At 40.4% G+C, this 27,172-nt stretch overlaps 1 protein-coding gene across 1 annotated transcript; it reads right to left on the reverse strand.

The window, feature by feature from the left end:
* Nucleotides 1–516: 516 nt before the first annotated feature.
* Nucleotides 517–27,129, reverse strand: LOC149791735 (ganglioside-induced differentiation-associated-protein 2-like). Its single transcript, XM_089969248.1, has 4 exons — nt 26,685–27,129; nt 25,614–26,038; nt 4,174–4,363; nt 517–931 (listed from the first exon to the last, which is right to left on the reverse strand). Exons 1-4 carry the CDS (start codon nt 26,821–26,823, stop codon nt 756–758), a joined length of 930 nt encoding a protein of 309 aa, XP_089825374.1. The 5' UTR covers nt 26,824–27,129; the 3' UTR covers nt 517–755.
* Between the last annotated feature and the right edge of the window lie 43 nt (nt 27,130–27,172).

Genomic DNA, 27,172 nt, shown 5'->3' on the forward strand with positions numbered 1-27,172 from the left:
CACTGGATAATATCTGTCTTCTCCTGGCGCAACATCAACCGGATGTATCGTATAATTTTATGAAAGTCAAGAAAAAGCTCCGTTATGTACCGGAATATGATTTTTTAAAATTATAGTTTATTGCTCACGTATCATTTATCGCAGTTATTTTCTTCTTGATAACTACGTGCTCTGACTTTAAGTCATCATCTAGATCATTTCTTTGTCAGCCGATACGACATTCCTGCTGGAGAGGACTAATTTCATTTCAAAACGCTGATATCACACTAAATTTAATGACAATAGCCATCGTCGTGTACAATTTGTTTTATGAGTCGGTATTATATTTTCATCATCTTCTTTCTTCAATAATGTAGAAAACGTCATCATGGCTATGGATGCAATATATATATATATATATACATATATATATATATATATATATATATATATATATATATATATATATATATATATATATATATATATATATATATATATATATATATATATATATATATAATGCTTGAAATTAAATGTCCTTGTTTCGGATAGTTTCTTGAACAGAACACTGTGATTGCTTCGTAAAAGAAGCGCTTCTAGCAGCGCAGCATGTGGGAATCTTGCAATAAATATTAATTGATCATGCCTATATTTCGTGACTTTATGAAGGGTAAATCCTTAAAACTGTAACATGTTATATGAAGATACGCGTACAGAAAATCCGCTATATATCACCATCAGATTGAAGGAACTGGTCAGGCGATGTAAACTGGTTAGTCATTCCTGTAAAAACGTTGCATGTGACGTAGAAAACAATCGAGTAAAGTTTTGTCGCTACATGCGATATGTAATGTTGGCAGAGACCGTTGTCTGTGCCTGGGCTTAGGCACAGACTCAAGTGAGTCCATCAATGCTGAACAACACAGGTCCATGTCCGGATAGAACCTATCTGCAATAGTAATAATAATAATAATAATAATGATGGTATTGACAAACGTCTTGAGAACTAAAATACAAAGGTGTCTCCAAATATGTTCACATGGGCTCGTATCGTTGCTTATAGTCCACTTGTCATACTTGTACTATATAATAAAAACCAGGGAGGACACATGTCTTTATGTATATTACAAAATCAAATCATAATTGCCACTCTTTTTCCATTGGTTATATGTGATTACATAGGAATATATGTTTTAATTCATATATGCAATCCTATCCTATTTTAATACTTACCTTTGTTTGAGTGTGATAATGTGTCTGTATAACCAGTACGTGCGTATAAAAATGTTTGATGGCATTTATGCGTGACTGTATGAATGTTGAGATGAACGGCAAAATAATAGAACATTTTCACCTCTCCCTTCGTTTTCATTGTCTAATGTAGTGGGCATGTGATAGTCAGAAAAATGTGTGCCTTGAACGTTTTCTTAGTGTATGTATTTAACAGCTGTATCATCTCAAGATGACTCCGGCGGTTTTGTTACAATTTAAATGCTTTCCACACGTTTTTGTTCCCTGTGTGTGCAGATACATCATTGTTAATCATGCCATATTATAGATGTCCCAATCGTTTTCTAAATCTTACTGCAGTATGACAGTATCCTGGTATCCCTCAGACTGTAGGAAGTGTTTTAAACTCGTCGTGATAAATTATCATAAGTTGCCAGATAAATAATTGTTATTCCCATCTCAATTCCCCGTAGGACCTCAAAACGGACACAGATGCTACTACTGACGCACAATTTAACTTTTTCACTTCATAGGGATCTTCTATTTAAAGCACGGTCAGTATGTAATGTATATTGAAAAGCTTAGACCAAACATAACAAAATAAAAATTAAATCTGAGAAAGAAAATATATTTACTTCTAAAGTTAGTATCTATGTTAGATCTGATAAAATGCAAATGAACTGTATAAAATAGGACACACTATACGACACAAGATGAACAAGAGGACCAAATTTCTCTCACTTAGTGAGTTTTCAAATGTCATCCTGTCAAGCCAAATTCACAATGTTATAAAAATAGTATAATCGAAGAAAAAGCTTTAAGCACATAGACGTTACATTGTCAGTTAATGTTGTCATTTATATTCTTTCCTGGGCCAAATATTATGAACATTTTCTTGGCATTAACGGCAGGTCATTTATGCAGTCAGCAGTGCGTTCTGGATCTCTCCCATCATATGAGGACCAGGCGTTGGATCTCTCACTTTTCATAGGGATACACCCTGGATCTCTCCCATCCTAAGAGGATTAGGCGACGGATCTCTTTCTACCTATGGAGACTACGCCCTGGATCTCTCCCATCATATGAGAACCAGACTTTGGATCTCTCACTGCCCATAGGGATACACCCTAGATCTCTCCCATCCTATGAGGACTAGGCGTTGGATCTCTCAAATCCCATGGGTCTAACACACTGAATATTTCCTTGTTAATGAGGACTACACCCTGGTTCTCTCCCTGCCTATGGATACAAGGCCCTAAATCTGCTTAACAATTTACAAACTGTTGTGTGCCTATTTTTCTATGTTTATACATTACTTGACATGTCAGGTGGAGTTTATTTGCGCAAGGTCGTCGAGTGCTCTAAAGCTCCCGCCAGTACCGATCACTGCTGTCTCACTTCTGTCTGCGTGGGTTCGCGTCTCGGGCTCGGTTAATGTGGATACGTGAGAAATCTTGTCAGTAGCTTCCATTGGGACGGTGGTTCTTCCCGGGTTATTCCTCCACCAGTTATACTGGCTGCCATGTATAGCCAGCCTATCGTGTGCTGCAAAATGTCGTTACTTTTAATTGCACTGGATATATTTGTAATGCTTTTATGATTATTCAATGTTTACTTTTAATTGCACTGGAGGATAGTTTTGACTATTCAATCGTTACTGTAACGGTACTTGTGTATATATGTGATGCCTTCATGACTGTTCAATAACACCTTATTAGCTATCTGTTATTAAAATCTTTTAAAAGAATTATCGCAAGGCACTAGCAATGGGCATACTTTAAATCACTGCATTTAATTGGCTTGATCATTGCTCCCTTGGTTAACAATTACTATATCAGAAGTTATTAAAATGACAACAATGTGTATGATTTGTCTTTCGGCAGCGGCTTGCACATTTTATCAGAAGAGAGGAAGAGACATATATTCATATGATAGGTTCATGTAAATTTTCAAATCCAACCATGATAAAATTAAGTTCCATCACGTGAACGCACATTAACATCATCAGTAATTTAAAGTTAATATGCTTTAATTTTTCTTTCCCAAGATCCTCTTTGTAGTAAGTGAGCTTATTTGTAAACTGAAAAAGATATGAAATATTTATTATCATTCTTAGATTGATTGCTATTTTCACATGATTCGATAACTAGAGAAAGAAATTTAGCATGTGTGTCCACACACTGATTGACGGAAAAACATACAAGAACGTTGAGACGACACCCACGTTTGAGAACCACAACATGTCGTTACAGACAAGAACCTGCCTTTACAATCCAATGTCTATTGGCAGTAGGGGTATGATATGGCTTAATGTCCAACACATGTCCTTACAGACCAACACATAACCAATTTATATGGATGGTAATATCGCATAATAACTAACACCCATACATACAGAAAACAACGTTTATTCGTGGAACTAAATAATGTCTGCATTATCTTGGAAACGTAATTAAACTAATCCAATAACCTTTGATCTCTCTCTGTCTTTCTTTTTCGAATCCCTTTTGAAATCCCACCAATGTCTGATATATAATTGAACGCAATGACTAGTTTAAATCACATTAAATAATTTAAAAAAAAAAGTCATTGGAAGTTGTAGCAATGAGTTATATTAACACTAATGTATATATCATTTTTTATTTGTATTCATGCATATTGTGCTAACATATTCTGTACTTAGGCTAATGGATCTGTTTGACACAGTTCACTACCACAAGTGCGTTTTTTCTCGTTTGCATATTAATGAAGAGATATCATATATGTATGCAAAAACCATCAGAACGCTGCCGTATAGCTTCCTGACTGGTATCGTTTTGTTCATGCTGCTCCAAAAATCTATTTAAAATATAGATAATAATAGGGAAAACATATTCCTCCTTTTATATGACATACAAAAAAAAGATATGCAACATTTAAAAAAAAATATATTTAACGCATTTATGGGTGTAGAAAGTTTACCTGCTCCGAGCACATATAGTGTCATTCGAGGAATCCTTTTTTCGCAAGCAGTTTGAAAGACATTCTTGTAGCACTTAACAAGTTCATCCTTATAAGTTCCCTTGAATAGAAACCGCCTTTTTGGCACGACGCAACTGAATATATGACTGCGATATAGACCCCAAGGACCGGTAACTATGACATCTCCAGTCTGCAAGAGTTATGGCATGAATTTGAATACATACACGCTTAAATTTCGTGTTGATTTGAACTTAATTAAAAATAAGTGGCCACAATTAGTTTATCGCATAAAAAGCTGATGTCCATTAAACTGCAAAATAGAAAGAAATGCCTTCGATGTAAAGTTGGTTTAATACCCGCGCAGCTGCTAATTGGTGCCATTATATATATATATATATATATATATATATATATATATATATATATATATATATATATATATATATATATATATATATATATATATATATATATATATATATATATATATTGGGTACGTGTTTTGGTAAGCGAGGACGACATGCAGTACTTGCGACTGAATTTCGGGATCCAGAACCAAAGCTTGTCTTGCAGAAAGGGAACAAAAGTAATATATTCAAGGCAAAGTATGCTAGACATCAAACGATTCAAGTGTATATTACATACGGAAGCGCATAAAAAATATATATTGAAGGTAACTCACACAGATCTGTGAATCGTTACATGGAAGTCTGAGGCCATTAAATGAGATGAACTGGATCTCAGCGGAGAAAACTAAATTACTTTTCAAAGAAATCGTACTGAAAAAGGATAGGTAAGTGGATCAATTTAACGTAATTAATCAAGACCGCATGGACATACTAAGAATTAAAAAAAAATCATTAATTTGTCTGTAAAATGTAAAGAACCTGACTTTGTAAAACGCATCCTTTCATTTGAATGTGAAGATGCTGAACATATTCTATAAAAAAATTCACTAAACATGCAGTTGATTCAGCGTTAATAAATGAGCTAGAAAATAAGCGAAGGTGTGTGTCGCACAAACTAAAGGGCTTTGACGCAATAGGATGAAAAACCACTGGTCATATATTAATAAGCTCTGTAGGTGATGCTTTATAACATTTCTCCTCGTAATCGTAAACACATTTAAGAAGTAGATGGGTCATTTGTTGTTGAATCAACATACGTAGGTCATCATTATGTATAAAACCCGTTTTTCACATGCACACAGATTACTTAATTCCCAATGCTACAACCAATTATGTCAAAGCCACTTCAGGACAGGAAAGCACGACCAGTAGTTTGGAAAGCAAGTGATCGAGTTGCAACGATAAAAGCAAAATAGTGCTTTTGTAAACAAAATGAAATATAAGAAAATCATTTACTTTCATAAACCCAGATAGGAGGTTCTAAAGGAAAATGTAGGATTAGCTAATAAAGGTCGCCCCCAAACAATAAGTGATACATGTTATGATAAATATGATAGAGACGGCATTATTCATTCATCTCGTTTTGCTAATCATGCTTTCTATTTACAGTCCTGTTTGTGGTTCTGATTAGAGAAGTTGGGGGAAAAACAGACAAAAACATTTGTTTGTCTTCACTTTGGTTACACTATGTCTTTAAGACATTTTAAAGGCTAATAAAAAACAAATTAATAGATAACTTGCAAGCAAATTTTACCTTTTTCCTGAGGTATGTATTTATCGCGTATAAGTAGTGAATGGGGCCACCCTAGCCTCAATGGGAATTATCATTACAGAGACCCCTGGGCCACTCTAGCCTCAATGGAAAATTAACATGGAGAAAAATCGTGGGCCACTCTAGCCTCAAGGGGAATTTAACATGGGAAATAGTCTTGGGCTACTCTAGCCTCAAGGGGAATTGAACATGGAGAAAAAACCCTGGGCCACTCTAGCCTCAAGGGAAATTGAACATGGGATTTTTTTTTTTAATTTTTTTTAAATTTAAATTTAAATTTAAATTTAAAAAAGGGGTAGGCAATTGAATAAAGTCATTCTCTTTTCGAGAAATATGGCTGGCCCTGAAAAGGGCCTTTGGCTTTTCTTCTTCTTCTGCTTCTAATTTCTTCTTTTTCTCAACCAACTTCTTATTTTCTCTCCTACACTCTTTCTCTTCTTTTCTTTCTTTTTTTTCTCCTCCTCTTCTTTCTTCTTCTCTTCCTCCTCTTCTTTCTTCCTCTTCTCATTTTCTTCTTCTTTTTCAATTTTTTCGTTCCATTTGCGTATTCTTATCCTTTCCTCTTCATCCTCCTTCTCCTCCTTTATCTCTTTCATTACACCACTTATCTTATCCTTTACCTTTCTTAAGTTATTAATTTCCATCTTTACACGATGGGGACTATAGGAATAGTGGTCTTCAACGAGTCTTATTAACATCTGCTCCATCATTCCTAAATTGTCCAAAACGTCTTGCAATGTTTGCATTTTGTCAATTTGGTTAGAAGCCATCTTCTTTGTAGAATGGTTTGAACGACGAATACTGTGGGTTCTTATAGTGAAAGCGCGTACGTGATGGAAAACATCCCCCTAAAACATAAAATTGATATTACCTAGATCATGACCTAACATCGTGCGGACGTGAAAGAAAACATCCCCTACTTTTCTCATTTCATATAATATGCTATCCACATAAGTGAAGCAACAATAAACAAGCCCCAAATCTACTATTTACACACGCAAATCATTAAAACAAAATCCATAATCTACTATCCACACAATCGTACGTGAGCGGTTACAAAACCCAAACTATACTCTCCACATACGCTAAGAAACAATAAACAAAATCCATAATCTACTATCCACACAATCGTACGTGAGCGGTTACAAAACCCAAACTATACTCTCCACATACGCTAAGAAACAATAAACAAAATCCATAATCTACTATCCACACAATCGTACGTGAGCGGTTACAAAACCCAAACTATACTCTTCACATACGCTAAGAAACAATAAAGAAACCCATAATCTACCATTCACACAAACTTACGTGAGCAGTTACAAACACAAACACACAAACACCTACCCTCGCACTATGAAAAAAGAGTTAGTGTTTATAATCACACTACTCTACCTACACACACACACACACACACACACACACACACACACACACACATACACACACACACATTGGCAAATCGATAGTTATTTCTTTTCTAGAGTATTGGGTAGCCCTGAAAAGGGCTGTTTTTTTAAACTCCAGATGCAACTATCTAATGATTGCACCTTCCTGGCCTGGCGCCGAACTCGCATCTTCTTCCCCAGTCTCCTTTCACCTTTCTTCTGGGGAGCGAAGAGGGAGGATGATTCGCTTCAGCACCCCAATCCTCTGTCTCGGGAATATTGAACGACATCCTCTCTTCTCTTTTCTTTTCCTCCTCTTCCCTCTGTCTTCTCTCCTCCTCTTCCTTCTTTATTCTTTCTTCTTCTATTATAGCCTCCGCAGCCAGTTCATTTACCAGGCGCCTGACATATTCCAGATGTATCTGGAGTTCAAGAAGTTTACTTATTCTGCTACTATTCATTCTTGTGTTGATCAATCAACAAGGGTAGCTAGACTGCCGTAGAGTTTCAATTTATAGTGAAAGCGCGTACGTGAAGGAAAACATCCCCCTAAAAACATAAAATTGATCTTACCTAGATCATGACCAAAAAAAAAAAACAACAACGCGCGGACCTAAAAGAAACACTCACTCACTTTTTTATTCTACCCATCACTATTTTAAAATTTTTTATAAATCACTTCAATTGACTATCCACATACTCAAAGCAATCCAATCTAACCCCGAAATCTACACCTCAAACACCAAATAAAGACATCATTTTAATCTACTATCCACACCAACGTAGTTGATTACTTACAAACACACAAACTCACAAACACATACCCTCACATTTTTTTAAAAAGAGTTAGTGTTTATTTTCACACTACTCTACCTACACACATTGGCAAATGGATAGTTATTTCTTTTCTAGAGTTTTGGGTAGCCCTGAAAAGGGCTGTTTTTTTTTTTGTTTGCTATGGCAATCTTTTAGTTTCTAAGAATGCGATGTCCTCTGAGGATAGACTTTCTGGCGATAGGTCTGCTTCTTCGGAAAGAGAAGAAGAACTCTTTGGTGTCGATACGACAATCGACAAAGCCTCTGTCAGCTTCAGGTTCTTGTTGCTGCTGTTGTTGTTGTTGCTGCTGTTGCTGCTGTCCCTGAGGTCTGTACTTCTCTGTCCATTCTTCTTTTTCCCTGTTCATTTCTTCTCTGAAAAGCTCTTCTATCAGGTCTTCAGTGATTTTTAACATTCTCACATTCTCTTTTTCTTCTGGCTTCGGTATCAGACTGTGTCTGACCCTATGCAAATTCACGTAGGCTTCGTTGAGCTTAGCTAGTTTGGAACACATCTTCTTAGGAGGATGAGTCGACAATGGATGGTTAGACTGGAAACAAACCGGTTCTTAAAGTTAAAGCGCGGACTTGAAGGAAAACATCCCCCACACGGTTTTCGAGTCGCAATGTACAGTGAATGTCATGAGAGGGATAGTAAGAAGTCAAAGAGCATCAATCCAACATTCTTATAGCTAAACAAAAGAAAAAGGCATTTTTTTCAAAACACAACATTTTTATTAAAAAATCACTAACATTTTTAACAATAATCCAACACTATAACATCAAACAATTTTTTCAAATCACCAACATTTTTTTCTCAATTCACAATCTACTTTAAACAGGGCTGACAACGTTGTGAATGAAATTGTGATTTCCACTGTTGGAAATCATTAGGCCATTGATGGACACTACGTTTCCTAGCTTGAGACAAAAGATAAGCATAATGGTCACAAAACCATCGATCTACTTTCACATCATTTCTTGAAGAAGAACGAGGATCAAAATGAGTCACTAAATGTTCTAAGGAATAGCCCAGGCTTCGATGATGCAGAAAATACACGCAATATTGTCCACACACCAAGGAATCTGTGCCTTGTAATTTCACATTATTGAATCGGGTGGTCTGAGCAATTCTTCTCATAAAGTCGATGATATCGTCTTCTAAAGGGGGCAATCCGTACGAATCGAAATATTCCACACATCCTTCTTGAGGAAAGTAGATGGCTACCCAGTGGGTTCCTGGGAGATGACTGTCGTCCGTGTTGATCACGTAAGCTTGATGGTCTTGAGGTTTGCGATGAGGGAGTTCATCTTTAGCACAGACGACAGGATTCCAAGAAGCCGTATACGAACTGTGGTTCAAAAGGTAATAAAGTTCCCAGGTATCCATTGATTTGTGTATGTTTTTTTTCTTCTTCTTCTTCACAGGTAATAATAAGTCGTCAATTCGATCCTGACTTTTTGCTTGAAAATGTCTGACGAATAAACGGTTATTCGTTCTGTTTCCTCACTCTGATTCAGGAGAGCTTCGATACGATGGATCTCTTGAGTGGTTAATGGTGGACAAGAATGTTTACGCAAGTCTTTATACCACTGATGCAACACGTCTTTGTTCGAGATGAGACTCCAAGCTTCGTCGAGATACTCGTCCAATTTTTCTTCTTGACTCAACATCAGGCATTTATCGTGTTGAATTTGACTGGGATGATCGTTTTGACATCCATAGCAATTTTTCTTGATCAATTCCGTCATTTTGTCGACCAAGTGTTTGGCAAAACAGGAGACTAAATGGGCTTCTTGTTCTGGCCATCTTGACTTCATCATGATCACTTCTTCTTTTTCCACGGTCTCCTCACATTTCATGTCCAAAGTTTCTCCACTAGGTAAAGAGGGATAACAGTCTTCCATGGTTTCTAGGAATCTAGGATGACTTCTCTCAAACTGTTGATTTCTATCGTATTATCGAATTCTGCATACAGGATGACGTTCACCGTTTCATCAGGGTCTCGGTCTTTAAACTGAATTTCCACACGAATCTGGCCTGATTTTATAGGGTGGAAATGTCCCTCGTCGCTGCCTTGGTCTGGAGTGAAATCGAAAGCCCACAAAGCATAGCCTCCTGCATAATCTTCGTACGTAATGCCGTGACTGGTGTTGGTTCCTAACTGTCCGGTGGCTTCGTACAGGGACAAGTACGATCTCAAGTAATTCTTCTTGGTAAAGTCAGGTTCGAAAGGTCGGGTACACAAGGTTTTGCCATCGCGACTGACTTCGATTTTGGACACGCCAAAGTGATGAAAGTAGAAAGGATTTTTTTCGGCAGCTCCGTTGAAGGCTGTATTCTTGACGATACCAACGATCAAACGTTTGGGTAACTGTCCTTGGAACAGATGATCTTCGATCATGGATCGCTGTCCCTTGGGAATGGTGAAGGTTTTCACTTCCACGCGTCGTATGGGATACTTGGCAGTCGTTCTGCTCAACGTCTGATTGATGTCGTTTCCCACTTTAGGTAACACTTCCACACGGCGTACGTAGAGTCTGGCTTCTAGGATTTTGGTTTTGTAACCGTCACTATCAGCCAATAAATGGAAAGCGGCACTGCTACGATTCAGTCTCAGGCGGACATCCACCCCGTTCAGCAAATACTTTTCTTGCAACCACATGTCCAAATGCAAACGATCCATCAGTTCTAAACTTGTGTCGACTCCCGTGATTCTCTTTCTTCGTTCTACAAATCCATCATTGTTGTCTTTCTTTTCATCAGTTTCCAATATTTCAAACTTGGTAGGTTCGTCAGCTTCCCATACCACACAGGCATTGAGATGAGTGTTCTTGGCATCTATTCCGTACGTCAAGAGATTTTCCAGGTAGGCACGATAAGGGTAAGTATCCATGCTGCTACTGACCAGTTTGTTATTCAAGTACAAGTCCACTCCACTGAACAAGGAATGCATGAAATTGTTGACGGGAGCTACTGCTTCATCGTCTATAGCACCTCCAGTCTTATCTAGAATTTTGACTTTCAGGTACAAGTAACTGCTATTCAGATCGATGTAATCTTCGGGCTGTCCTTTGATTTCAAACTCGATGGGAGCGGAATCGGCCAATGAGGAGACGGGATGGTCATCATCGTGGGGGGCATGGCAAACAGATCCAGTTCCGTCTTGGAACAAGCACAAGACTCTCGGTGCATCATTTTTTTTTTTTGTTCTTTCTCAATAATCGAAAACGTCTAAGTCTCGAACGGTTCTTCTTTTCTTGGCCTTTCTAGCTTGAAGTCTGGTGAAAGGGTATTTTCTTCGTCGTCTCTTTCTGCCTTGTTCTTGCTGAATGCCTGACTCGGTAGCGTGCAAGGCATTTATAGGTGTTTCTCGGTGACCCAAAATGTCTTTGCCCGTTTGCAGCAAGACATTTCTGCCTGCCCTCATGAAGGCTTCTTTAGGGTTTTGTTTGTCGATGATGACATTTTGGAGAAATTCTTTGCCTTGCGTCAGTGCCGCATCTTTCGATGCGTGCAATCCGCGTGTCACCATCGGTTTCAACACCGGGGCCACCGAACGAAAGGCCGATTTTAACATATCTCCTAAACCGTGTCCTCGCTGTCGAGCAACCCCTCGGTACACTGGATACATGACTTACGAATCGTGAGAAAACCGTTTTCGAAAATGGAGTTTCACCGTGACTTTTCCTTTGGTGAATGGAATATTTTGTCCCAAATCTCCTTTTATAGTAATGTTGACCGTGTCCAAATACGACTTACTGACAGGCAAATAGTGAGGATGTACAAATTCGCGGTGGACGTGGTAAGTGTTTCCACCTTCCTCGTCAGTGTTCGTGGCAGAATCCACTTTGAAAGGAATGACACGCAGTAACGGTACGGAGGTGTGTCCCACCACGTTATACTCCACCACATCGGAGTACACAAACATCAAATTCAGTCCTTGGTTCAGTTCTACCGGGGCACGAAATAACTTGCTAAAAGACTCGTTGTCGTAAACGATGGGTAATTCGCTTTTCTTCATCATGCTCATTCTCAGGTTCATGTCTCCGCCCAACATGTCATACAATTCAGGACAAAATAAAATGGACAGGATTATACTCCGTTCAAATTTCATCAAGAAGCGACGAGCTGTTTTGTGGTACTCCATGGTGACACTTTTGTTAACATGCTCCAAAGCTTTCAGAAACACGACATTAAACCTGGAGGCTATGGTGCTGACCAAATGTTGACCACTAAAATAATAGCCTGGGGAAATGAACAAGTGATAGGTGGTGTACTTTTGTGTACGGGTTTTCTTGTCATATTTGACATTGCTATCCATCCACTGTTGCAATTGTTCGTCATGAACTTCCACATCAAAAAAATTTTGATTGGGAAGGACATTGAGGACTTGGGTCGGGTGAATCATTTCTACTAAAGCCACTTCCCAATGGGCTTCGTGATCTAAGGGGATGGCCTGAGATAATTTGGCCGTGTAACAGCACAACGTGTTGTTGGGAAACACCTCCATGGAACTGTCACTGGGTAAGGTTAAGTAAAATTGGTTTTGGTGACTCATAATTCCAGAGTTCTGTGGCTGTCCGAGGGGTTACTGGACGTCAGAGGCGTGTCTCCGCCCAAAATGGGGTTCTGATTGTGGTGATTGGAGTGGTGACTGGCACTGGCACTGGACACAAGGTTCCCGTTGGAAGAGAATTTCAGGGAGGGATTGGGAAGCAGGTAACCGATGCAACTGCTCAATAAAATGGTCCACAATTGTTTGTCTCCTTGTTGCAAACTCAAATTGGCGATGGCTGCCCCGATGACACAATACACCACGAAGATTTGGCAGAAAAAGACGATTTGCGTTTTAGGCACACGTTCTCCACACCACACCCACAAGGGTTGTTTTTGTAAATCTTGCACAGAAGAACTAGGTGAAGGAGGAGTGGTCGACGTAGCTGCGTCTGCTGTGTGAAAGGGCATGATGGTCACTTCTTTTTATAGTCGATGACTTGCGAAGCGTCGATCCAAGAATCAAAACTGGGTGGATATCCTTTCCAACGTACTTTGACTTCTTTGACACGTCGTTTGCCCACTTTACGGGTTCTGCGTTCGAGAATGCTTTCGATGTCGTACACGTCGTCTTCTTTTTTGGTGACACGTTGTAACTCGGGCAAATAAAACGTTCCTTTGAGCACTTCTCCGTTCATGTCTTCCAATTTATAGACGGCAGGATGACGGCCATGCACTCGTCCAGTGACGCGAAACAATTCGGTCGTCCAGTTAGGTAAGTAACCTTTGTCGAAAGTGCGTTTGGTTTTGCCAATGCGCACCCAATCTCCTACGGCCAAGTCTCCACTTTTCTTGGGGACAGCCCTCGTCGGGGACGTACCAAACAGGCGCTCAAACACCAACACTTCGTTGTCGGGAGTCACGTCTTGCGGGGCACGTCCAATGCTTCGATGGTAAGATGGTAAGATTGGTTGTACGCTTGCACCAGGTGCGGTAAGATGTCGATGTACTTCAGAGTGTGGTGATGCGTAAAATATTTCCACATGCGTTCTTTCAAAGTGCGTTGAAAACGTTCCACGATGCTGGCTTTGGTTTCGGGATTCTCGGTGGTAAAAAAATGAATGTCACGTTTCTTTAATTCTTTTTGGAAAGCTTGGTTCAGAAATTCGGTACCTTTGTCCATTTGCCATCGAAGAGGGTGACGACCTCTTTGTTTCAACACCCGTTGCAGGGCTCGCACTAACTCGCTGCTCGATTTGGAAGTCAAGGGTACGACGCAAGCAAATTTGGAAAAGACGTCGATGACACAAAACAAATATTTGTAGCCACGATTGTAGCTGGCCAAATGAGAGACATCGGCTAAATCGGCTTGCCATTGATGATCGATGCCTTCCACTCGGGTGCGACTTCTGGCAAACTTGCGTCGAATGGGTTTGTGTAAAGTGTAGGTAGCTTGTTCTTGTAACCATCGTTGCACTTGAGGTAAACGGAGACTTTTCAGTCGCGTTTTGGCAGCAATATACAATTTTTGAACTCCTGCGTAACCTGCAGGATGGGAGGGATCGTAGTAAATGCTGGCTAAGACTTTTTCCATTTTTTTGTGTTGGTTGGTGTGTTAATAAGGCACCCACTCTTGGAGGATGCTACTCTTTTTCTCTTGGGGTATTTTCTTGGATTGCAAGGCTTTGCGTGTGCGACCGGCAATATGTGTTGAAGAGGAGGAGGATGTCTGAGCGGGGGATATCGGTTCTTGTTTCACTTCTGTCTTCACTTCTGTCTTCACTTTCTTTTTCTCTTGTGATGAAGAAGGGGTGGCCATCATCTTTTTAATCCATCCAATTCTGGAGGTAGGTGGTGTTGTTAACTTGCGTACTTTTTCTGGTGGAGTTTGAAACCCTTCTTCTTCTTTTCCTTTTTCTGTCTTGGTCACTGGGACTGGTACTGGTACTGGTGATGGTGCTGGACTTTTCATCAAGGTCTTAAAATCTTTCAGAGTGGGTAGAGCTGTTTCGTCTAAAGCTTTCTGGTGAAAGAGTTGGAGTCGTTGCAAGAGTTGACCGTACTTTTGCGATTTTTCTGTTTCGGACAAATCTTGGCGATCCATCAAGGACTGCAATTCGTGTTGTAACTGGGACATCTCGCTCAAATTGGGATTGGGAGGTAAATGCGGGGTGTGTTGTTCTTGCCACCGATGGTATTCCATCCATCGTTTGTAAGGCACTAAAGCTAGTTTTCGTCCTTCCATGGGGTTGTCAGCGGTCGATTCTGAGATCTTGGAACTTCCGAGGCCTTTTTATCTTGCTCCCACCAGTCCTCCCAACATGGTTCCCAAGACTCCTTTCAGTATGGGGCCTAACAAGAGAGGTAAAATACCTCCACGTTGCACTAACATCTTCTTTTTTTGACGAATGGGAATTTTCTTTTGAACCATTTGGCGAAGAACGTGACGATGTTTGCCTAAGCATTGTTTCTGGTGTTTGGACAAAGGGATCGTGCCATTCAAAACGTTCAAACAACATTCGCACACGGTATCGATGACCTCTTTGGAGGCTGTTTGAATGAGTTTTTTTCGTAGGGGTGGAGAAGCTTTGGACAGGACAGATAACATGTCCCCATGTTTGGCTAAACGTGGTGGCAGTCCTTTCCTTTTCTTTCCTTGGGGTTTTCTGGAGGGTGACATCTTTGAGTCTTCAGGAGCACCAAAAAACACTGATACCCGACTTGGTCACAGGCCTTTTTTATACTGGAACGCGTCGCCACTGATTGTCTTTACGTCGTATTAGTTTGAGGACAGGCATGACACGTCGTGCAGGGGTACGTAACGGACTAAATCGAGCCAGTTCTTGCTTGGACAAATCCAGTAAACTTTGTAACATGCCCGATCTTTCTTGAACTTTGATTTTGGGAGAAGGTACTTTGTGAGCAGCAGCCACTGCCACTAAATTGGAAGGTCCTGCCACTGGGGAAGTTCTTTTAGGGGTCATCAACGGAGAAGTTATTGGTGTGATCAACGTCTCCAAGTACTCTTCAGTTCTGGGTGTCATTAACGGAGAAGTGGACAAACGTGAGGATGCCGGAGACGCAGTCACCGCCGTGGCAGGTCGTGGTTTGCGAGTGTAAGGTTGCGTCCTGGCCGAAGTGCCTCTCTTGCGACTAGTTTTCTGTGGACTTTTCTTTTTCTGGGGACTTTTTCTCTGTTTCTTTTTCTGGGGGCTTCTTTTCTTTTTCCGGGGTGGTGTCTGGTAAGGGGAGGGTCCTGCCACTGGAGAAGTTCTCCTTGGGGACCTGGTCTTTTTCTTCTTGGGGCTTCGTTGGACTTTTGTCTTGGGTATAACTTTGGGGGCATTAGGATCCCATCTTAAGAGTGAGCGAATGATGACCCCTGCTAGAGTACCGCTCCCTCCAGGTTTCAAAATGATTTGTTTTTTGGTTTGAGTGTCGATGCGGGGATCGGCCAGTTGGACCAAAGCGACTTTGTTTCGATCAAAAAAGCGTTTGGTTTGATGAGGAATCTGAATGATTCCTTGGAGTAATTGACGTGCCGTCACCGTGAACCATCGTAAGACTTCTTTGAGACTAGCTTCTAAGACACGAGCTCGTGTTTGTGGATTTTTTTCTCGACTGATGCCATACAAGGCACGAATCAATTTGACGGGAAGATGCGACTGAAGGGACGTCATGTTCGCACTGAGAGTGAGACAGACGAAAAAGGGTCTGAGGTTTTTATATATTTTTTTATGTGGAGTGAAATGAAGTCGAGGACGGAGACGTGGACAGGACAGGCCCTCCGTCTTGGCACCAGTGGTGAAACAAGTGGGTACGAAATCGCAAATACTCGGGGGTCGTAGGTTTCAAATCGACGAGTAAATAGGCGTGTGGATTTTGAGTGGCATCGTCGTACGCCTGAGTCAGCCAAGGCGTTCCTAACTGTTTGGCTAAGACTTGCACTTGCGATTTATCTCGAGGGCTTTTAAACAAGACCACGTAATGCGCATTGAGACTGATGGTGCGATGGGCTTTACTTTGTTGAAACAAATTTTGGGTGATGTAAACGACACTGGCATTACGGTGATGCCCTTTGCGCGTGAACCACAATTTAATTTCTTCTTCGTCTTCTCCTAACATGTCGTCAAAAATGACCAAATGGGTTAGACATGAGTCAGAGACGATGCCGTCGTCTTCTTTAGGAATGCCTTCCACAAACACGATGGAATCGCCTTGACTTTCTCGCAAGAGGCTGTGCGCCGATTGCCACTCTTTGTAACACCACACGATTCGTTGAGGGGGTAGATCGATCAAATGATGTTTATGTTCGATCAAACGTTTGACGAATTCGGTTTTGCCTGAACCGCTAGGTCCAGCAATGAGCATGTTAAAGGGATGGCGAAGATACAAAGCCTCCCAACTGGCACGATCTAAGTGTTCGTCGATGACTTTGACAGTAGAGGAAGAGGGAGCAGAGACAGCAGAGGTAGCCATAGTGTGAGAAATGTCACCTGTGACACGAAAACAAACAAGACAAGAGTTTATATACTTTTTTTCAGAAAACGTTTATTGAATGTTTTTTTTCAACATGAATACGAAAGACAAAAATACATAAAAGCCAAAGGCTTAAGTACAAGAATAAAAGGCACATGATAACCATGAACGTGGAATAAAAACAAGTGTCTGTACAACAACCACATGTTTTGGGTAAAGTTCTAACCAGTTCTATAGTAGGGGGTAAGGTCACACAAGTGTCCTCCCGAAAGGGTCTTTCAGGCCTGTCCACGACAGTCCTGTCCTGGGTGACGGGTTCTTCTGGCACCGTCACTAACACAGGTTGAAAAGTAACTTTTTTCCTTGAATAACTCTCGTGCATACTGGGCCACCTCTTGTGTCCAAGCCTCAAAACCCTGGTCTCGGTGATGTCCAACATTTGACTCCTAACCAATCTGGTTTCTTCTTCGTCAACGACATGGTAAGTTACTTCAATGAACAATGAACTATCGATCTTGCCTAGGGTTCCTTTTTATATACAGACCAATACCGACGTGACCGTACGGCAACGTAAAGTGATTGGGAAGTCGCACTCGCTTCTGGTATACAATTTGATAGACTTTTTCCAAGGGTCGACTGACGATGTGGTGAGTGGGTAAACGTACAATCTTGTTCGGTTGATAGGTGGTCACTTTAAAGTTTCCATCCTCTCCCGATTGCAAAGCTTCTTTCAATACCCCAAAGTTGACCACTCGACTGGTACGATAATTCAGAGTCAGTCCTTTCACTTTGCACGTCGTGTGCACTTCTCCTTGTTTGTCCCGGTATTCGTAGCCGTAATTTTTGGGGCCGCCACTGACGAAACGTAGAATCTTGTCGTCGGGATGCTCGTCTGTCCAGGCTCCTAAACGGTCTCTTTCGATGTCAGGGTGCTGTTGACTCGGGTGATGGATGTAAATGCAACTGTCCGTGTCAAAGTACAGGACGCGTTCTTCTAACAGTTCTAAAGCTTCGTACAATTTTAAGCGAGCATGAGCTGTCACGTAAGCCGCAATGATGACATTTCCAAAAGGGTCGTCTTGTACAAAGTCCAGATCTTCTTCGTAATTGACCAAGATCAAATCCTCTCGAACTACGTCCACGTGTTTCATGTATTTGGTTTTGTCGTGAATCATCTGGAAGTAGCGGGAAGGTTCTGTCAAATATTCCGTCTTGGGTAAACACGGTCGTTGTGCCATTTTACGCCACAAGCAATTTAACATCACTTTGGCAAACGATCGCCTGCCTTCGTTTTTTTCGATGTGGTCTAAAGTGATGCCTTCTTGTTCGTAGTATTTCTCTTTGAATTTTATTTGGTCTTCGGGAGTGTGACACCAGGAAGGATAGCCGCTGGCTTCTTGTTTCAGTTTCAAAAAGGCATCCACGTAGTCGGCGAAAATGCCTTTCTGAGTAGGGTCACCCTTGTGGTACTGTTGTGTCTTGGGAAAGTGGCAAATTTCGTACACTTCTAACAGTTGGTATCCCATGTCCAGAGCTTTGAACAATTCTATGCTGACCCAGGTTCCCGTCAAGGCCCGTTCTTCCTGGGTGTGCTGACAAGGCTGATCTTGGTTGCACGTTTCGGCACAAGTACGGCACAATGGAAACATCAGTTTGCCTTGACAATGGTGAGGTAAGACGGGATGGTATAGGTTCGTGGGAGGCAAAACTTTACACTTGATCAAGCCTTCGTATTGTCGAATGTTTTTCAGGTCGATGTGTTCCGTTAACAATTGCGGGTGCCCTACAGGAAAGCGACAATATTTGCACACGTAGGGATACAGCGAACACACGTCCAAGTATTTGATTTCTTCTCCTTTCTCTTCGTCGGCTTGGTACAGCAAACAGGTGGCATTGGTCCTTCCTCCGTACAAACTATCCCTCGGGTTCAGCGGGTCCATGAACTGGTAACCTTCCACGAGGCGTTTAAACTCGGGATCGGTTTTCATACGGTGATCGTACTCGTGTTCCCACATTTCCACCACTTGGTATCCTTCCTGTTCTAACTTTAGGCGCTGCTGACAAGTGTCCTGGTACAAGTCTTCCATGGTTCGTTGCAAAAACTGATTTTTAGTGCCACGGTCAGGGTAACAGACGGGACATCCGTGAAATAAGCAACCGTTAAACTCGTACACGATCTTGGGGTTTTCTAAGTCCCAGCCATCGACCGAATACGTTCCGATGGTCTTTTCGCCCCCTCCGTTGCGGGCATGCTGAATCCACTTGTCTTCCTTGTCGCACAAGTAATGTAACCAACGTAGGGCTTTGACCGAGTATTGACGTTTGACATAGTGGGTTGTTTGAGGACTGATGACAGCCACAGTGTTTTCAGGCATGAATCGTTGTCGATACACTAAGGAACACGCTTTGGCAATAGTGCAAGCTTCTTTCAAAGGATCGACCCCTCCGTGTTCCATGAACAGTTCTCGAAATTTTCCACAGCAACGCCGTAAAATGTCCACGTCGGAACGACAATACTTTAGCATTTCTTCCTGAAAGTCGAAAGGGTCCGAGGCGTGAGCTTGGTACCAAGCGTGGAAAGCTTCTCGTTGTTCGGTACGCATGTTGTCGGGGTCGTAATAGTGAGCCTCAGGTAAATGGGGTAGAACGGCATGTTGATGGGCTTCCGTATTGAAAAAGTGAGGAAAGTACCCTTTAGCCATTTCTGTCATTCCAAACGTTTTAGGCATTCGACTCAAAGGCATGGCCAAGTAACTCATCGAATCTTTAAACTGCACTTGTCCCACTTGCATGAAAATGATTTTGGCTCCGTTCAAAGTGACTTTAGGACGCTCGGTGCCTTGTTCCGTATAGTATCTGAGAAGAAACTGTCCATCGTATCCGGAGAAATTGTGAGCCATCACTGTGGCATGACGATGACAATCTCCGTAACGTTCGATGTCCTCTTGGCTCCACGTCTTGTCGATGGGACCTAAGACTCATTGGGCAAAATCGGCTAACGTGTTCGGTCCTCGAAAGATTTTTTCACGTCCTCCAGGAATCTTGCTGCAGTGAGGGCAATGACTGAAGATAGGTTCTTGAATGCACTTCTCGCACGCTCGATGAGCCACGCAGAAATTAGGAATGTGAATGCCGGTCTCTTGCATGCATTCGAAATCGAAAAAGATGAAATTGCTTTTCTTCTTGTGACCGTCCTCTTTCTCTGGTGGGGGTTGGTATTTTTGCACGTAGCATTGGTGTTCCAAGTCGACGATGTGGTGACAAATGTGACATTTTTTCTTTCCTCGACATACGTGTGCCTTGGTACTGTTGGTACGTATGCCTTGTCTACACGTAGGGCACAATCTCAGGAGTTGACAAGCACATTTCTTCTGTGAACCTTGTGTTTTCAAATGTTGTTGGTAACAGGTAGGGCTGACAAACGTTCGCAGACAAGTCGAACAAGGCACTGGTTCTTCGCTCAGACAGGGTGGAGAGGCCAAACATCCTGGGCATTTCCATCCACAATGCTTGTGTTGCTCTCGATTGTTATAACCATAATTACATTTCTCACAGTAATATCTGTATCCCAGGAATCCGGTGATAGTGGTAATGGTATCGAAACGGTCATCGTGATAATAAACATGAATGTATTTTCCGTCCTTAAAGTCTTGGCCTCGAAACAACAGAGGTCCGCGCATTTCTTGACGGTGCACTTTCAAGGTGTAGCGTGGAGCTAGGGCATCTTGTAATTTTTGCATCTCAGGAATGCCACAGGGTGTGTCTTTGGACAGACCAACTTGTTGCAACAGGAGTTCTGCTTCGTTTCGTTGTTTGGCTCGGTCCGATTGTCGAATAGTTTTCCAGGCTCTTTTCCATTCTACCGTGTCGTTCTTGTTGGCATAGGTTCGTCCCACCACGATGGCTCGAGCTAAACACATCTGGTCTTGAGGGTTGTTAATTCGGACGAGACTTGTTTTGGTGTTGCGAAGGTCGTCCACCAATAACATCTTTTTGCGTCCAGTCCCTTGAGGAGGAGAGACGTGGGCCATTTTCAGTGTGGCTTTACCATCGGTGATGTCAAACTGGTCATTAGATTGTTGTACGTGTTGAATCTTGTCCATGACTTTGGAAGGGGTTAGTTCTGCGGGTCTGCTAAACTCGATCCAAACAGGGGATTTCAAACCGTCGTGATCTATGGATAGTGTCAAGCGATCGTCTTCTTTGGGTTGATATTGTCGCTTGAGTGCGGTGAGCAAAGAATCCCACATCTCGGTGATAAACCCTTTTGCTTTCTCCAAGGGTACGTCGGCCTTGAAATCTTTAAACTTCAGTGTGTAGGTGTAAGCCGTGTTTCTAAATTTTCTAGAGGAGCGCTTTTCCGTCTCTCGAATGGAATAGTACTTTTCAGGGTTGACTAAGGGTGGTGAACTTGGTTTAGAGGGTTCTGATTCTGGTTCACTCATGTCCTCTTCAAAATCACTGGCATGAATTTGTGCCAAGATTTCAGCCCTGGTACGAGGCGATAGATCACGTTTCTGCCTCTTACTTTCTTCTTCTTCTTCTTTCTTCTCGAATGAATAGGATCGTTTCATCTTGAGTGCAAAACGTCAAATGACTAAAGTTTAAACACCATAGACTAATTTATAGTCATGACAAACCAGCGTATATAAAAGGGTGTGTGTCTTGTCCTTTCACTATTCATTTCACTCTCAAACCGAGCACAACGATGGAAGAGACTATCCAGATGGAACGTTTCGTCAGAGCTTTGCGAGGGGTCATTAGAAAATTCTCTTCAGACCAGCCTACGGACTACTCTCCTTCCTTTCGAGATAAAAGTCAGGATACTTGCTATATCTGTCAGAAGAAAGGGCATTGGTCTTCAGAGTGTCCAGACCGTCAAAAAAGAACAAAAACAGGGGCTAAAAAAGACAAAAGTCAAGATAATTGTTATTATTGTAAAGAAAAAGGACATTGGTCTCCAGATTGCCCAAAAAAGAAACAAGAGGAGTCAGAAGAAAAGAAGGATTCTTCAGAAGAAGAGAGGGATTCTTCGGAAGAAGAGAGGGATTCTTCGAAAGAAGAGAGGGATTCTTCAGAGGAAGAAAGAAGACAATTCTATTTAAAAGAAGCAAAGAAACAGGAGAAAAAAAGAAGAAGGGAAGAAAATGAGGAAAAAACGGTGAAGAAATTCAAAAAACAGAGAGACTAAACAAGGAGAAAGAAGAAGTCAATGAACTTTTAATTAAAGTGTTGTGTTGTGAATTGGATTGTAAAAAATGTATTAAAGAATACATGAATGATATAAGGTAAGTGTCTTTGAGTTTTGATTTTAAAATAAGAAGCTACACTCACGCACTCATACACAGACACGTACTATAAGGGTAAAATGGGTGGGGTTTATTTTTGAGTTATTGGCAAATTGAAATTGTATTTCTTTTCGAGAAATGTGGGTGGCCCTGAAAAGGGCCTTTTTTCTTTATGGTGTAGGAGTGAGTTTAACCAATCAACTTTAACTGCCTTAAGCCTTTGCCACGGCCAAGGCCTACTTCTGATGATTGGGTTGAAATCACTAAGGGTGGTACGATAGGCTTAGTCACAGGGTTGGCGTGTTTAGCTCGGGAAGGTCGTATTCTCTTCGGTCGTGATAAAGAAGTCTGATACATTTGTTTCAGACTTCTTAACTCCGCTAAAATGTCCAACAGTACCGTAGCCGTTTGATTTTCACCCTCTTGTTTCTTTGCTGCTACTTCTTCTTGCTGTTGTTGCTGTTGTTTTTTTCTTACCTCTTCTTGTTGCTGTTGCTGTTGCTGTAGGAGAAAAGCTTGTTCCGCTTCCTTTTTGTCGTTGCATAAATTTCTCCAATTCTTCTTTCTGTCTCTGTCTAAAATTCTCCACTTGCGGTAATGAAGAATGAGACGAAGGTTCCGGAACAAATTCTTGCGAGGTAAGAAAATCCACAAAATCCCAATGTACCTCTTCTGAAAGTAAGTCCGGGTTCCCTTGGGCGGTCTCCCCTGCTGGTGCACCCCAATGGATCGTTTTCTGAATTTCCGTCATGTTGAATCACTGTCGCATAGATTGACTGCACACAAGCGCTAGCGAATCTATATAGACCAACTGACGTCACAGACTAATCTCTTCGGATTGGATGCGGGCTGACTGAATTTTGTAACGCGTGTTTGGATTGGTGAATGAACTCAATCCGTTTCAATCCTACCTCTACCTATAAATAAGCGCAGTTCAGTGCATTGATTCACTTGTTCTCGTCGCTTCAAGATGTGGACCGATGTGCAATCTTCTACGCTTGTGTCTTCCATGATGTTCAGGACGGACATACCCATGTATGTCCGATCCAAGTGGACCGTTGTCCACAGGACAAACACCAGTCTGTGGATACGTAGGATCTACGTAGAAAGACAAGGATGCCTCAAAAGAGTCCTGATTTACGGTCCTACAGTGAAACGCAGCCTAAGGACAAGAAGAAGACCAATGCGGTGCCCTTTATGTTAATGGATACATTAACATAAACCCAAAGGCCCTTTTCAGGGCCAGCCATATTTCTCGAAAAGAGAATGACTTATTCAATTGCCTACCCCTTTTTTAAATTTAAATTTAAATTTAAATTTAAAAAAAATTATAAAATAAAAAAATCCCATGTTCAATTCCCCTTGAGGCTAGAGTGGCCCAGGGTTTTTTCTCCATGTTCAATTCCCCTTGAGGCTAGAGTAGCCCAAGACTATTTCCCATGTTAAATTCCCCTTGAGGCTAGAGTGGCCCACGATTTTTCTCCATGTTAATTTTCCATTGAGGCTAGAGTGGCCCAGGGGTCTCTGTAATGATAATTCCCATTGAGGCTAGGGTGGCCCCATTCACTACTCGTATAGAATTTGTTTCTTTTCTTGTTCGCTATCAAAAGTAAATGCTTAAGTGCAACTACAAGTTATAGAGCTAACACTACAGGTGTTGTTATCATTTGTCAATGTTCTGCAATTCTGAAACTGAATTGAATTTAATTTACTTTTTGTCATTGATCATTTCCTATTTCATTTGTTAAATATGTCCTTCATTTTAAGGCGTTCCTTTTTCATTTAATCTCTGTATTTTATTTTCGGCAGGTATTAATATGCTTTCACAATTATATTTTATTTTTATATGCTGATTGCATCATCCATTTTGTCATGAACTTAAATATTTGGCTAATTTAATTCCTGGCAAGGGGCGAGGCTTTTCGTGTTCACAAGTTTTATTTTCATATATATTGTACATAAACATTGAATTTTATCCGTAAAATAGTGTTTTTTCCCGATGGCAAAGCTTTGCAAGCTTGTGCGTCTGATTTCGACCGTGTGCATACTTTAGTTTCATGAGCGAGTTGTAATATATTTTATCCAAAGTTATGAGTATTTCTGCACTATTGTATCCCGAGTTCTATGAGTATTTCTGCACTATTTTATCCCATGTTTTATGGGTATTTCTGCACTATTTTATCCCAAGTTATATGGATATTTCTCTAACATCCTATTGAACTCTAATTATTTCTGATTGTTAAGCATTTTGTATGAATTATAGTTAGCATAAGATATATATAGTACAGCCGCTAAATTTGATGATTGTGGAAATATGTTTTAAAACGATCAAATATATGTTTCAAATCTATTTTGACTAATGTTTATTTCATCCACATTATACATTGCATCTCGTTTAATCTGTGAAAACTCTAAACGGACGTGTTCCCCATCTGTTTGCCTTAACAGTAACTAAGCTTGAAGATAAGAGATTTCACTTCACAACTACTACTTTAAATAATTTTAGAATCAAATGCTGATTGTCACTTATATGAAAGGCCTAACATGCTATATGGGAAGCACTACACTATTTGCATTGAATTATAGGCTGTTAGGGACACTTAGAAATGAAATAAAAACTATGTCAGATTTATACAGGTAATTATGTTAGGATGTACAAGAGTTACATTGATTTGCTACTTCAAATTTCAAAAATCAAGCACGGGCAATATAAAAATGTAGATACTTTTCAAATTATTAGCATAATTTTCTAGTGATGTAGCAATTTTATTGCAGGATGACTTTTAGTACAAAACATGGGGAGAAAATAAAAATAATAATAATTTAGTTCCAGATAAAAGTATTGAGGATTAAGGACATTCAAGACGCGAGCGCATTCTGAGAAAAAACAAACCAGGCCTTAATTAAGAATTAGCAAGGAAGATACAGACTTTCGTAATGACATAATAAATATAGCAGGTGACTTTGATAACCATGTGCATCCCAATATAGATGAGTTTTGATTTCTTTAATGCTGCTAATCTTAAATCAAAAGAAATAATTTAAGACATGTGTGATGAATTCAGTTGTAAATTTGGAGGGAACATCACGTGGTACTTTCATTAAACAAGCAAAGTTAGAGGATCGTTATCGTAGTCATATAATGGCCTTGAAAGGCTTTGATGTTCGGTATAAAGTTCTGCTGGCGCATAGTGGAAGCAGATGAATAGCAAAACTTTAAATATTCTACGGCTATCTAAATTAGTCATTTACGCAAAAACTGCACGAGAAAACTCATTGTTTATGTAGTACCTGGAATGTTCCTTTATGTTTGTGAGATAACTTCTTTTGAAACTCCTTTCCTGCCTGTTTAAATATCGACTCAGCTAATCTTCCACGTGGTTTTAAGTCTTCGTTAACAGCGCACAGTATACTGCAGCCCAAGAATAATGTGATATCCCCTTGAAATACTTTCACTTCTATTTTGCGGCCGATGTGGTAGGTATTAATTGGAAATAATTTGGCTAACTCTTCTTCGATGGAATCATCTAAATTATGAAAGTCTTTCTTGGAAGTAACGCTGAATGCTTTAGAAACGCAGGCAAGTGTCTCTGTATTAATGTCTACGAAATTTATGTTCAATTTTGCTATGCCGTTGGCTTTGCAATATTCATCCAACTTTTTGAATGCAAATAAATACACCAAAGAGCATAATTCTTGAGGAATGCCAGAATAACCTGAAATTTCAAATAATTAAATAGATTAGACAGTACACAGGACACACACACACACACACACACACACACACACACACATATATATATATATATATATATATATATATATATATATATATATATATATATATATATATATATATATATATATTAATTTTCCAGTCTAAGAAAATCCGTAGCAAACTAGAAATCATAGAAGATCGCCCACTTAAGGCTGCTTGATATGTAATAATTAGCCATTAATCTCAGTGCCAGGCGGTTACAAGATCAAGGACAGCAATAGTATTATAGCGTGCCATAAAGCGTACGACATCAATAACTATTATTTTTGTTTTAGAAGCTTTGAATATCAAATGCATGCAGTTATTCAAAACAGTAAGAAGCTTTCAACAAAGTGATAAAGAAATCCTTGTTGCATCAATATCATTTAAAATCCGATATATTGGAAATGATATTACTGAGCAATATAATAATTCGAAATCAAAGAACACATTCATGTATCTACTGCTCCATACGTAAGGCAATAAGAAAAACGAAGATGGGCAGTTATACATATGAATAATACTTAACTGCTGTTATCTTTATAGTTCACTGCATTCACTCAGTTTAAATGCAGTTCTTAATTGTGATTAAAAACCGAGTATACCTGTTCCAATCGCTGGAAGCGTAATCTCAGTGAAGGACTCATCAGCACATTCTTTAAAACAATCATAAAGGGCGGATATCAAACGATACACGCACGTCTTTTTTCCGGCATGGTGTTGAAAAGACTTCCATGTTGGCATCACTATGTGTGCGATTTGAGAAATATTTCCTTCCAATGCACCGGATGATGTAAATAAAACTTCTCCTACTTCAAGTTTTTTTCCTCTTGTTTTCTTTCTTATATCAGCCACTAGTTTGGCACCTGCGGCGTCGAATACAGTTTTAGCCACACCTCCTAAAGGAGACAACCTATCATTTCCCGAGATGATAATGACGTCAGCACTGATTTGGGTAATATCTCTTTGGATTATATTTACAGAAATGTGTTTCAAAGCATTCGGAGATGCATCTGTTTCAAAGCGTCTTTTCCCTGCCGGTTGAAAATTGCGATGTCAGAAAAATGGAGAAATTGTGTAGGTGATGTAGACA

This window comes from Sinohyriopsis cumingii, chromosome 9 (assembly GCF_028554795.1).
Source record: "Sinohyriopsis cumingii isolate HCF-2022 chromosome 9, ASM2855479v2, whole genome shotgun sequence".
Classification (NCBI taxonomy): Eukaryota; Metazoa; Mollusca; class Bivalvia; order Unionida; family Unionidae; genus Sinohyriopsis; species Sinohyriopsis cumingii.